The sequence below is a fragment of the Anomalospiza imberbis genome, chromosome 1 (genome assembly GCF_031753505.1).
Source record: "Anomalospiza imberbis isolate Cuckoo-Finch-1a 21T00152 chromosome 1, ASM3175350v1, whole genome shotgun sequence".
Lineage (NCBI taxonomy): Eukaryota > Metazoa > Chordata > Aves > Passeriformes > Viduidae > Anomalospiza > Anomalospiza imberbis.
The window spans coordinates 32,784,360-32,796,909 of record NC_089681.1 but is presented as its reverse complement, the minus strand read 5'-3'; the positions used below and the strand labels follow the sequence as shown (position 1 = coordinate 32,796,909).

At 36.9% G+C, this 12,550-nt stretch overlaps 1 protein-coding gene across 1 annotated transcript in view; it reads right to left on the bottom strand.

Moving 5' to 3' along the window:
* TRPA1 (transient receptor potential cation channel subfamily A member 1) overlaps positions 1-11,179 on the bottom strand; it is a 31,501-nt gene extending 20,322 nt beyond the window's left edge. Inside the window, exons 1-8 of the mRNA XM_068186872.1 lie at positions 10,989-11,179; positions 8,386-8,548; positions 7,132-7,307; positions 5,297-5,404; positions 4,770-4,878; positions 4,287-4,432; positions 2,961-3,097; positions 663-711 (exon numbers count right to left, since the gene is read on the bottom strand). Of these exons, the coding sequence (XP_068042973.1) occupies positions 663-711; positions 2,961-3,097; positions 4,287-4,432; positions 4,770-4,878; positions 5,297-5,404; positions 7,132-7,307; positions 8,386-8,548; positions 10,989-11,108 (1,008 nt within the window). The 5' untranslated portion in view covers positions 11,109-11,179. The remainder of the gene's footprint in view (positions 1-662; positions 712-2,960; positions 3,098-4,286; positions 4,433-4,769; positions 4,879-5,296; positions 5,405-7,131; positions 7,308-8,385; positions 8,549-10,988) is intronic.
* Positions 11,180-12,550: the final 1,371 nt, after the last annotated feature.

Below are 12,550 nucleotides of genomic sequence, written 5' to 3'. Positions count from 1 at the left end.
AATCCTAAACACACATAAAACAAAAAAGAAATCTGATGATTTCTGAAAATGTCCTCAGCTGAGTGTGGCACAAAATTATTATGAGCCTTAGTTTAATTGGCACAAATGGACATTGGGAGCATAGCCTGTAGCATGCCTGATTATATTTCTTCTCTTTATTCTTCAGAATTATTCACTGAAGAAATACAACCAAACCGCACAGAATAAAAAATATGTCTAGATCATATACAAACTTTGATATATGGCTATATTATCCCATAGTAATCATATGTACATTCTTTAAATAAATTATTTATGTCTTGAAAAAAGTCAGAAGAAAGTCTATGCATGCTTAGCATTTTTTTTTTATATTTCATGTCTGAAGAGTAGGATGACCAGACCACTTCACCATATTTGGTAAAAGATGTTTATGAAACTTTTCTGAGTAAGTAAAATGGAAATAAAAATGTAAGATTTCATTCTCTGTAACTGTGGGATGATATTATGGATCAACAACTACTGTTGAACTGTAACTCTCAATTATACATTATGAGATGTATATATGTACCTATCTAATTAACCTATACCTGAGAACACATTCTACTTTATGACTTTCTCTATGCAGACCTGCAGTAATAGATAGCAATAATCTCTTTAAACATGTTGCTTGATTAAATATTTACCATTGAAATCAAATACTCCGCCAGTTCATAATGGTCAAATAGTGCTGTTCTGTGGAGAAAAATGCAAAAAATACAGTAATATTAGAAAGGACAAAGACGTTTCAAGGCAAAGATTAGCATTCTTCTCCATTTTCTATTATTTTTAAATTAATTTTAAAATAAAGAGACAGAGGTATACCCTTATTACAGAATTCATCTTAATAAACTGGTTTTATATTTTTGCATGGAGTTCTTTTCAAATTAAGTTCAGTTCAGTTATAACATTCAAAACTCACTGCAGGAAACAAAGACCTCATTGGAAGGTAAACAGGTATTTTACCACCAAGTTTTAGGAGAACCAGTAATTTCATGTGTCAGATCATTCAGTGTGCCACACAAGGTCAATACAGAATTCCATAAATTTCATAGGCAGTTTTTTCCAAGCGTGCCTGGAGCCTCAAATTCATTTCATTATTCAAAAATAATTTGGTTGTATTTTGTGCAATAATGCCAATATGAGGTTAAAATGTCTAAATGTGTATTCTGACTGTGGCAGGCAGGTCTACTTGAAAAAATACGAACAAACTAATTGGTATAAATTAGGCATTTGGAGTAGAGTCAGTAGCATTACTTAAATATACTTATAAAAAATTATGCCATTTACCAAAAAAATTTTAAAGCTGTCTATACATTTGGAATCTTCTCAGATTTTATTCTACAGTAAGGCATTGAATTATATATTACAGGAAAAAACTGGACAAAGCATGAAAGTATAGCATAGTAAATACACACAGACAAAATATTTTCATAAGTCAGACCTCTGCAAAATATTTTGACTCAATAAGCAACACAGAAGGACAGTTCCAAGGTTGGACTGTATCTCAAATGATAACAGTTGCCTTAGCATTATAAGAGGTAATAAAACATTGGGTGTACTATAGTTAGAACTGATTGCTCAAAAGACATATTTTAAAAATCAAGTCATGGTTTCAAATACATAGAGATGCCTCTATTAACTACAATAGACCTTTCCAGCCACACATTAATACTGCATGCTTCACAAATGCAAAAATAAATTCCAAGGTGACTGAAGAGAGAAAGCAAAGTTATTTTATGAAATATTTAGTTGGCAACATGACAGTAGGAATGCAAAAGCATCAAGTCCTACCTAAACTTCACTGATGCTTTGTTTCTCAACAAGATAATGTTCCTACTCCATTTTTTTTTATATTCTGAGATATTTGGGTGACTTTCTACTTTCCTGATGATTCTTGATAATATAATTTTTAGTATTTCATAGACACAGGGACTAAAATAGTGTCATCCTTTTTCCCAAGCTTTATTCAAGGACAATAATTTTCAGAGATAAGGCAGCCAGTTATCTATTAAATAGTACATGTGTCTGCACAATTTGATTTGGCATTTTGTCATCACTTTGTCTACAATCATGTTCTTCCATGGTAACATTTCCAAGTGTACCCAAACATTACCCTAATTTTGCAACTAACTCTTTTAATGTCTTCAATTATCTTTGAATCATTCCACTTTGTACTGTGTCCAATCATCTCCACTGTTTCTACCACTTATTTAATACTGTAAAACTCGTAGAATAACACTGTCAAATAATTACAGTTAAATTCAGAAAAACATATCTTTCTTGCAAAAAAATGTATAGATGGGGAAATACATTAGATGCCATAGAGTTGGGAGCTAGCATGTTTAACTAAGCACCTTTCTGCTACCAAGGATTTAGAAAATTTCTCCACAGTCTAGCGCTCTGGGTTTAAATGGAGTGTGAAAGACTAGAAGTCTTAAGGATTATGATATAGACAAATACCATCTCTGAAACTTTGAAGTCACAGAGAAGTGTACAGACAATTCCTTCTACCTGATCAGGTATATGGGTTTTTTGAAAATAAAGGAAAATATTCTTTTAAACAGTTCATATTATTTTTCACTCATTTTCTGGAGAACATCAAGTGATTATTAAAAGGCATTTCTTCCACATTGTCAGAAGATGTTAAACAATTCTATAAATTTGTTTCCCTACAACTTTACTGGAGTAAATTTTTAATGCCAACCGTTAGTGGCCATTCCTTCACATGGCTCCAGGGTAACTGGAACTGTTGTCATTTTGTATCATCACCAAGATTTTTAGCATTCTGACCAATTTTTTTTCCTCTTTCACACTGCACTATAACCATCTCCCATACCATGGAGAAGTTCCAAATTATGTGGAAGGGTGCTCCGAATGCAGGGAATAACTAAGAATATCATGGTTCACAATTTATAGCGAAATCTGGCACAGCAGCTTCCTACCTGTGAAGCAATGTTTCCTTATTCCCATCTACAGCATCAATAATGGATTCCTCCCCAGCATAGGATGATATCATTAGCTTTACAATCTCTGTTGCTCCTTGAGTGGCAGCAAAATGAAGTGCTGTGCATTTTTCATTCTATAAACGGGGAAACAAGACAAAATACAAATATTTAAACCTCAGAAACCTAACTTCCAATCTATTAAACACACTAGTGAACCAGCCCAGGACTTGTAATTCATGAATGCCTAAATTTCTGTGCAAGTAATAAAGCTCTAATCTTTAACTGTAGTAGAATTCTAAAGAGATTGACAAAACCAAAAAAGACTAAAGAGATAGTTTTAAAGGATTACTACAAAGCTTCTTATCACTCTATATGAAGTCCCTAAGATTTGAAATAATTATATTCTTAACAACCTTTTGTAGTTTAATTAAAAACCAGACAGATGCAGCACCCTTTAATACAAGAGATGAAGCAAATGAAAGCTACAGAAAACCATATCTAGGCCAATACAAATGAATAAGCAAACAAATGGACCTATATTATACAGAAAATCCATTATTTTAAAATCACATTTACCTCCTAAAATTGAATCCTCCTTAGAAGTAATTCTTAAATCAACTTTTCTGCAGGTAAAAAATAACATTGTCCAATATGCTATAAAAATATTATGAACTAGATTCATAAAATAATTAAGCAATATAAAGATGAATAGAAGCATATTTGCCAGAATGGGATTTTTATTTTGCAGGATGGGACTAACCAGCTTTGATATTTGCCTGAAGGTTTTGACTTTCTCATTTTTAGAGCTGGACCATTTTGGTGAATGCATTGGAATGGGCTTTTCCACAATGCTATAAACCTTCTCAAAATAGTTTTGCGCATCACAAAATCAGTAGCATAACTCACCTCATTTGAAAGCTGTGTGTTCAAATAATCAAACCAGTAAAAGAAGGCAAAACTATATTTTAAAACCAACACAGACCCTTACACCAGAAGTACTACACCGTGGAAGCAACAGTAGTATCACAAATATGTGTTTGCTTACAAAGCAGATACTGTAAGAGGATAGAGAAGAATGATCAGAAAGTGTCAGACTGAAGATCCCACTTCTTGGAAAGGATGACCCAATGTAATCTGTGTAAAGAAACATCACATTCTGCCTGATTTGAGGCACAGACTTGCTTTTATTTGCTGTTCCCTCTGCTTTGCATGGGAAGAGAGAATGAACAATGATTATCTGCTCATCTTTTTTTTACATCACTTAGAGATTTATAGACAGCTAGGTTTTATCAAAAATATATTTCACTCCAATCTGAGTTTTACCTGTTTTAGATCAATTTGAGCTCCAAATTCAATGCACATTTTAATCATTTCGAGGTCACCACTCTGAACTGCCAAATGAAGTGGACTGCACTTTCCATTATTGGTAAAATTGATGTGGGTTTTAGCAGAGTGACCCAATTCTTCACCTGAGAGATGAAAATAAATGGGTTTTTGTTAAAGTGAGAATGAGATAACAGAAGATATAAAGGCTTTCAAACCAAGCATGTTAAGTGTGCAATAATATTCTCCCCTCTCAAAACATGAAGCGGTCACATCTATCATTTAACAAAGGATGAACATATATTTAGGAAAGCAGCTAGTTTGCTGCTGCAATCATACAAAAGTTGTCAGCATAAATCACCCATAAGAATAACTGCAATAACTTCTTGTAAGTTCAAGCACACTTATAATTGCTTGTTTTCACAGTTATTTGAGAACTAAAGCAGCAAATTGCTACTTGCTACTTGGGAACACTGTATTTACCTTTTTTCAAAAGAATTTCCAGACATGTTTTTGCACCTGAAAATGCTGCTGCATGGATAGGCATACATCCTGTTTTGTTTGGTTTACATATTTTTCCTCCATTTTCAATCTGAAAAATAATGTCTCAATACAGCTCATTGACATACACAAAATACGAAAAATTAATATACTATTACAGATATAGTTTCCTGAGTAGCTGTCTCCTTTTTTTTAATGGAACATATGTATTATGAAGTTTTTATACAAGTATCTTTTGCATGTTATAGCCATACAATGCATGTGCTTCATTCTTTATTCTCATGACCTTCAAAATTGGTTTTTTCCCCTAAGTTGGCCAGTCAGGTAGCTATAGATATGATATACCCTGTTAAAAGATTAAAGTTTCTTAGTAACCCAAGCAGAGCCAGTTGAACACTAGGTCTATGATTAACCTTCCTGCACTGAACAAAGACCAAATCCAGGAACAGAATAACTCTGCATCAAGGTAGAGAGAATCATCCCAAAAGATGACGGATAAATATACCTACCAGGAGTGTCAGTGCTTCAGGATTGTCCTTGTAACACGCTACAATTATAGGTGTGTTCCCTGCTTCACCTTCCAAGTTAACATCTGTACTGCTATGTTGGACTAAAACCTAAATGTTTAAGAAAACATTCAGTCAATCATAAGACAAACCCAACAATAAAAGCCTATTCCATTTCTTTTGCTGTCCACAACCCATAGAACCCTTGCAACTTCCTTGTTTTGCATGCCAAAGGCCCACAATGCATTGGCAGATGAGGGGAAAAATGCAGGAGAAGGCCAAAATATGCCGGTGAAAAATGCAGATATGAACAGATATGAAGTACAGTTCTTTCCAGCGGGCAGCCAGGTAACTAAGTTAAACTCTGCACGTAGATGCAAAGTATTTTAAAGTCTGATTTAACAATTTCTCAATGATGGGAGAAAGTATTTTCTGTAGCATATTGCAGATAAAGATTTTTAACTGAAGTTTTCAACAGAAAATTCCCTGGCAAGTGTCAATCTTCAGGAATCTGCTCAATTAGAAATCTGCTCAATTGAACAGTAAAATGAGGGGAGATGGGTCTTGATGAAAACTGGGACCTTGCAGTCCTGAAATTTTTCTCCAGTCTCTGTGCTAACAACTGAACTATCAGTATGATCAATTATCTCTATGACTGCTTCCAGAACTTTTTGAGAAGCAAAGGATCTGGAAATTATAATGACCCTACTGGCTTATTTATTCCCCTAGCTCCATATTTATTTAATTGTATTCCAGTAATTTCAGTTATTTATTTTTTCTGTACTAGAGGAACTGGTACATTTAATCACTCTCAAGCAATTTGGCAATAAAAACCAAGGGAGAATCAGCTTAAATAAACAACAGAGTGGAGAAAAAATGAGAGCACAGATTTAGTCAAGAACCAAAGCACAGCAGCTGATAAAAAGCCCATTTAAAAAATGTCATTGATTTCAGATTTCATTGTTCTTAATTCATAATAAATACAGATTTTGTAAGAGATTTGAGGACACTGAAACATTTCCAAAGAACTCTATGTCTTGAATACAGATAATATGTGTTTCTCTTTCTTGCATGGATGAACTAGAAAAAGAGACTATTTTGTAGAGAAAAGGAATTGTTGCAATTTTAAGGTTTTATTCACCTAAAAAATTAAAGAAGTTTAAAAATTTTAAAATTCTAACCCTATGCTGCATATGAAGTGAAAACATTCTCACTGCACTTAGACAAATGGCTAAAAAATTATGCTGCTTAAAATCTCAAAGCTATTGCTGTTTTACAAGGTTCAACATGGATACCTTAGTAATTTAATCACAATATATTTTTGTGATTTTTATTGCAGATTTAGTTCTGCTACCATTCAATTGATTATTAGAATGTTGGTTCTAACAACTGTACTTTCTAACTAGTTTTAATCTGGTCTTTATTTTTAAAATACACTAGTTTCAAGAATGTTAATACTTCTTGGACACCCTATACAATTAAAAAAAAAGAAATAGAATATTATAATTTGAAATACACATGCCTACATGAAGTTTCCATTTTAAAAAGAACTTTTAAAGAAAGTTCCTTGTGTCTGCAAAATGAAAAAGCATTTTCTGTGAAACATAAGGACTACTATCATAGCACAAACTTCAGTATTTCTATAAATCAGTAAGTTACTTTTTACTGGCAGTGCTAAGATGACACCAACACTTCTATAGGCATCATGTTACACATCCTGCTCGCTAAAGAAAACATGAAGAGATATGGCATATATCAACAAGGCCTTGGTGCTCTGCACATGGCTGCTGTCTGAGCTACTCATCAAGTGTGTATATTTAGGAAGATTTTAGACTTACCTTCACAATTTCATTGTGCAGGGACTGAACAGCCATATGCAAAGGTGCCATCATATTGGAGTTGAGAATATTTGGATTGGCTCCTCTGCTGAGAAGCAAACGAACACTTTCAACCTGGTTTTTCTTCGTGGCCCAATGCAGTGGGGTATTTCCAGAAGAATCCATCACATTTAATACTAGGTCAAAGGAGAGAAAACAAAACAAAGCAAAAAACCCCAAAGCAAAACCTTCAAATATTCTGATTGCACTAAAACAAAAAAAAGATGTCTTCAGTGTCAGGTTTAGGTCTGTGCTACTGCATTCCTTTGGAAAGAGAAAGGAAAATGTTTCATGAGATGCAGAGCACTGTGTTAAATTGATTAAATATTGTGATGAATATACAGTATTGGTGAAAGGAATGGAAGTGGTGAAACACCTGTCTTTTTATTAACCACTATTATACATGTTTTTCCTCACCCAAGAGTTACGTGATTTCCCTCTCTCCTTGATTATTCTTTTTCCTATTTTATTTGACTTCACAGCAATTTCTTTAGAGGCTGCACAGAATAAATGAGTGCAAATAACCTAAATAAGAGGTAATAAATATGTGCTTGCAAACTGTAAAAAAATTAAAGACCATATCTACTTTGTTTCACTTCAGAACACACAGGTAAATCAGTTCACACCAGTTATAAAAATGGTCTGTTCTAAATATACATTTTGAGCTTGAAAACTGAAGATAAACTTCTACATATATCCTAAAAAATAGGACAAAAATTACAGACTAAAAATAAATATATATATATATTTCAGCCAGAATAATTTAAATTAGATTTGCCATCAATAGGGGAAAAAAACCAAGCTTTTCAGGGCCATTGTAGGTTTACTCAGTAGCATAGAGTCTATCAGTGGAGTCCGATGCAGTTCACAATGCTGATTATATAATAGACACATAACATGAATAAGGAAGACAGAAATTCAAGTCTTCTGTTCAATCATTGCAGTTTTCTTTTTCACATCTGAAGACTATATATCTGAGTGTCAACCAAAGCAAGACATACAGATTCACTGCATTAGAGAGAAAACAGTCCTACATAACAAGAGCAACCCAAACCACACCTGAGAGAGTGCAAACTGCAGCAGACACTTGGAAATATATTTGAATCTATAAATGGAGATAGCACTTATCAGTCCTATTTCAGTTGGGTAATGGACATCTTGGTTATTGAACTTTTTTATTGTGCTAAATAAAGTAGTTCATAAAATGCATGTTACCTTCACAGGAAGAATCATCTATGATCAACTGCATGAGTTCTATTTGCCCTCCTTCTGCAGCGTGATGAAGTGGGGTGGCATTTAATTCATCCACTTTTGTAAGCCCAGAACGATTCTTCTTAATGAAGCTCCGTAGCCTACAGGCACTTCCATCTGAAATAACCTGTTTCGGGTAAAAACATTCTCATTTTCTCATTCCCCTAAATGGCAGGAAGTTAACAATGCTGTAATTACCACTCAATAACTCCTGCCCAGTTGTCTGGGCACATGCAGAAGTTCACAAATCCTGATCAGATTGAGCCAACAGTGAAACTCTGATTGGTTATTGGTTTAACTGATGCAATATAAGATCCACATGACAAACAGTGCAAAATGAACAAAGCTAAAATCATCTTGAATACACTCTTCTCTCCTCTGTAGTGACATCGAGATCCTTCCCTCACCATGGAAAATCTCAAACAAGCAAATTAATCCCTTATGTTTTTATACTCTTTCTTGCAGTGGGCATGTAATATGAATTCAACAGAGAGGAAAATTAATAATCTTGATAAATTCCTTTTTTTTAGATCTTTTCACAGAGATTGATACTATGTCCTTGGCTTTCAAGTTCAGCCATTGGGCTTCTGTGATGTTCTTTGTGTCAGATAAATCAATATATTTTTTAATTTCAGCGGCCTGCTTAGAACTTCAGACTATTATCTCAGCCTGAAACAACTCAGTATCTTCCCAGTGATCCCACTAACAGCTTGGTACATTCCAGATACTATGCTTTACAACCAAAGCCCTCTATGGAAACTCTGATGTTTATTATTTTTTTTATATTCTCCAAATATTTTTGTTAAAGTTATTAAAATCCCATATTTCGATGTAAAGTGATAGAATAACATGATTACAGTAGAATGGGCAGGAATTTAAGAAACAGATACTAAAAATTAAGACAGAATAAAAAAGTAAAACAGTTCAACTACATTGGGAGGAAAAAAATGATAAAAATACTTGTCTGAAGTAATGCAAACATTCAAATGGTGTGTAAGCAAGCACAGAATAAAAAAGGGAATTCCCTAAAATCACTGCTCCCTTCACATCTGAAAAAGAAAAGGAAAACTTTGCTTTCCAGGACCCCTGAGTGGCAAAGACTCAACAATTCTGTATATTTAAGCAAATATGCCTGACAGGGCAGCCCATTCATGGGCTTGAGCACGTGTTTACCTTCATTCAGCTTAATAGCCCCACTGACCTCAGTGAGGTTACTCATGTCAATAATGTTACAAATGTGTTTAAACATTTATAAGACTGAGGCCAAATAGAGGGCTGGTATCTGCTGCAATAGTGCAATCAGAAAAAGCTAAATGAAAACATGTGATATAATTGTGGAAAAGATATTTAATATGAATCCACTGTCACAAAAATAACACTTCAATTACACACGCAGTATCTATACATTTTAAACACACCAAAAAGCTGTCTAAGAAAACCTTATTAGAGAGCCCAGTATTTTCTATTCCTTCTAATATTCTACCTTTATTATTTCTATTGATCTAGACCACATTTTTCCACTTTTAACAGTGGATTTATTTCTTAATGTAAGAAAAAATGTGGCATGATGATAATTACTATCGACAAAAGTAAGATTTATTAGCCAATACTGTGGTGTTTCACTAACAAAATAAGGAAGAAAGAAGTCAGTTAAGTGTTCTTGGTACTTGGGTTAGTAAAAAACAGCAAAGAAAGCTATTTTAAACAACAGCAGCTCCTTTGCCCTGTGCTTGGACAGCTCTGTAGTGACAGATCACCCACCCGAGTGACCAGCTGTATGATGCAGAAGAGATGCTGCTGCTAGCATAAAACAGAAAACATATGTGAATGGAAATGATCTCAGGAGGTATTTAAACCCACTACAAACTTTGTCAAATTTGTTTAGCCTGCTGTTAAAAATCTCCAAAGTTATCCAAGACTTCCATCCTGTAAGCAAACTCTTCCTTTGCTTAATTATTCTTATGCTTATAAAAGGCTTCACTAAAGTTTGGTCTAGGTCTCCCTAGCAGCAATACAAATACATGACTTCTCATCCTAATGTCTATTAAAAATGGGAAGATATTCTGTCCTTCCTGGCTGCAATATCACTTTTGTAGATTGCACCGATGGTTCTGTTTCCCTTCATAACAGTTCCAGTGCTTCTAAACTCTTTCCTATCATTTTTGCTAGGATGACCTATTCATTTCCATCGCGACCTCGGGTTCCCTCTACGAGGGGGTCTCTTTCTGTGCCCAGGGGAAATGTGAGTTCTGCCTCAGCAGCCTGCCACCCACATGCTCCTTCGCCTGCTCTCCTACCTTGCCGCTCAGCCTGGGCCACACCACATCAGCGTCCTGTCCCTTCACACCCCACGGCCAGGGCAGCTCCCAGGCTGTCTCCCATCCCGCAGCGATCCTCCCTCCCGGGTCCACTGAGCGAGCGGACAGGGTCTCCTGGAGGAATGGGTCCCCGGCACATAACCCCTGCCGAGCCCGCACAGCTCCAGAGACCCTCCGCCCCCTCGGCCACCTCACCCTCCACCTTCACCCCTCTCTCCCAGCCCGGGCCCGCCGCCCCTCCGCACGCACCTTGAAGACATCCTGCGAGGCCACGGAGGCGGCGTCCGCCTCGCACACGACGCCCTGGTAGGCGCTGGACGCGGCCGCCTTCTCCCGCGAGCGGCAGAGCCGCAGCAGAGAGCGCTTCATGCCGCCCGCCCGCCCGGCTCCGAGCAGCGCCCGCCCCGTCCGCTCCGGCGACCTGCGAGGCGACACAGCGAGTGACGGCCGGGCCCCGGCGGCGGCGGGGGAGGCGGGGAAAGCAGGGAAAGCAGGCGGGGGCGATCCCGCCGGGGCGGGTATCCCGCCGGGCGGCGGCTCCCACCGCGGGCGGGCAGCTCCGGGCGGACCCCGCGGGAGCGGAGCGCCCGTGCCCGTCAGGAGCCATCGCCTGAACTGGTGCTGCCTACCCCTGCACTGCCCCCCGCCCCAAAAAAAGCCGTTCGAGTTTTCTACTATTAGCTTCTCTGCGTAGCCAGAACATTTTCTTGCAGAATTTGTTTGACCAGACAGTTTGGGGAGGCGAGGAAAGGTGTAGGAAGAGTACAGACAGAAGGAGCATGAGGTGTTTCAAAGGGTTAATCCTAAAGAGTCAGTCTTTACGCAAATAATGTGTAACTCGGGGAACAAACACTTTACTTAACGAGAGATGAGTAGCCCTGCTAAAGATCGGGTAGTGGAAGGGGCAGAGGGTTAGGAAAAACAGTAGGAGCCACAGGAGGTGATTTTTTTGCCTGTGTTTTCATGGTTTATGGCAAGCGGCAGCTTAAGGACTGCCAAAACCAAGTGTAACACCTTATATAGCCTATTTAATAGCTGTCAACAAGCAATTCTCCATTATTTCTCTCATTCCCTTTTTATATCATTTTTATACTGTCTGTGCCACTACATCCTGTGGCACTAAGTACCATAATTTCGTTATATATTTGTGAAAAAAATGTTTTCTTTTACCACTGGCTTCACTTAGTGGTCCCTAGTGTTTTTATTTTGAAAAATGGAGTGTTCTTCCCCCTTTTTTTCATCCCCGTTAGTGCTCATTATTTCACAAAGTACTTGCTCATTGATGCACTTTGCTCATTGATGGGGCCTTGTACATGCGGTTTTCCTTCTTACAGATGCCACTGTTTATCTCTGAATGGCCACATCCTGCTACTCTGCATCTTTTCCTTGTTCCTTTAGAAATGGAGTGGGAAGACTTACATGGTCAAGGTATATTCAGGCAGCGGTATTCATTGTTTGTTTGATTTTTTTTTTCTTCATTCCTCTCTTAAATGTTCACAAATATGTTTGGAGTTTTTTAAATGACACTGAGCTAAGTTTCCATAAAAATTTTCTCCACCACAGTCCCTTTTCTATCTGGTGATAGTATCAATAAATAACATTCAGGTACACACTCATATGAAGTTAGTTAGGGTTATGTTTCTTACGGGTACTCACCTAGAATTTATCAACATTTAATTTCATCTGACATTTCATTACTGTATCACAAACATTTTGGGATCTGCCACAATCATCTGTATTTTTGGCCATTCTGAGAATTCAGTGCCTTCCAAGTCACCAGAATGTTTTTTGCACCTTTATATCATCACTAA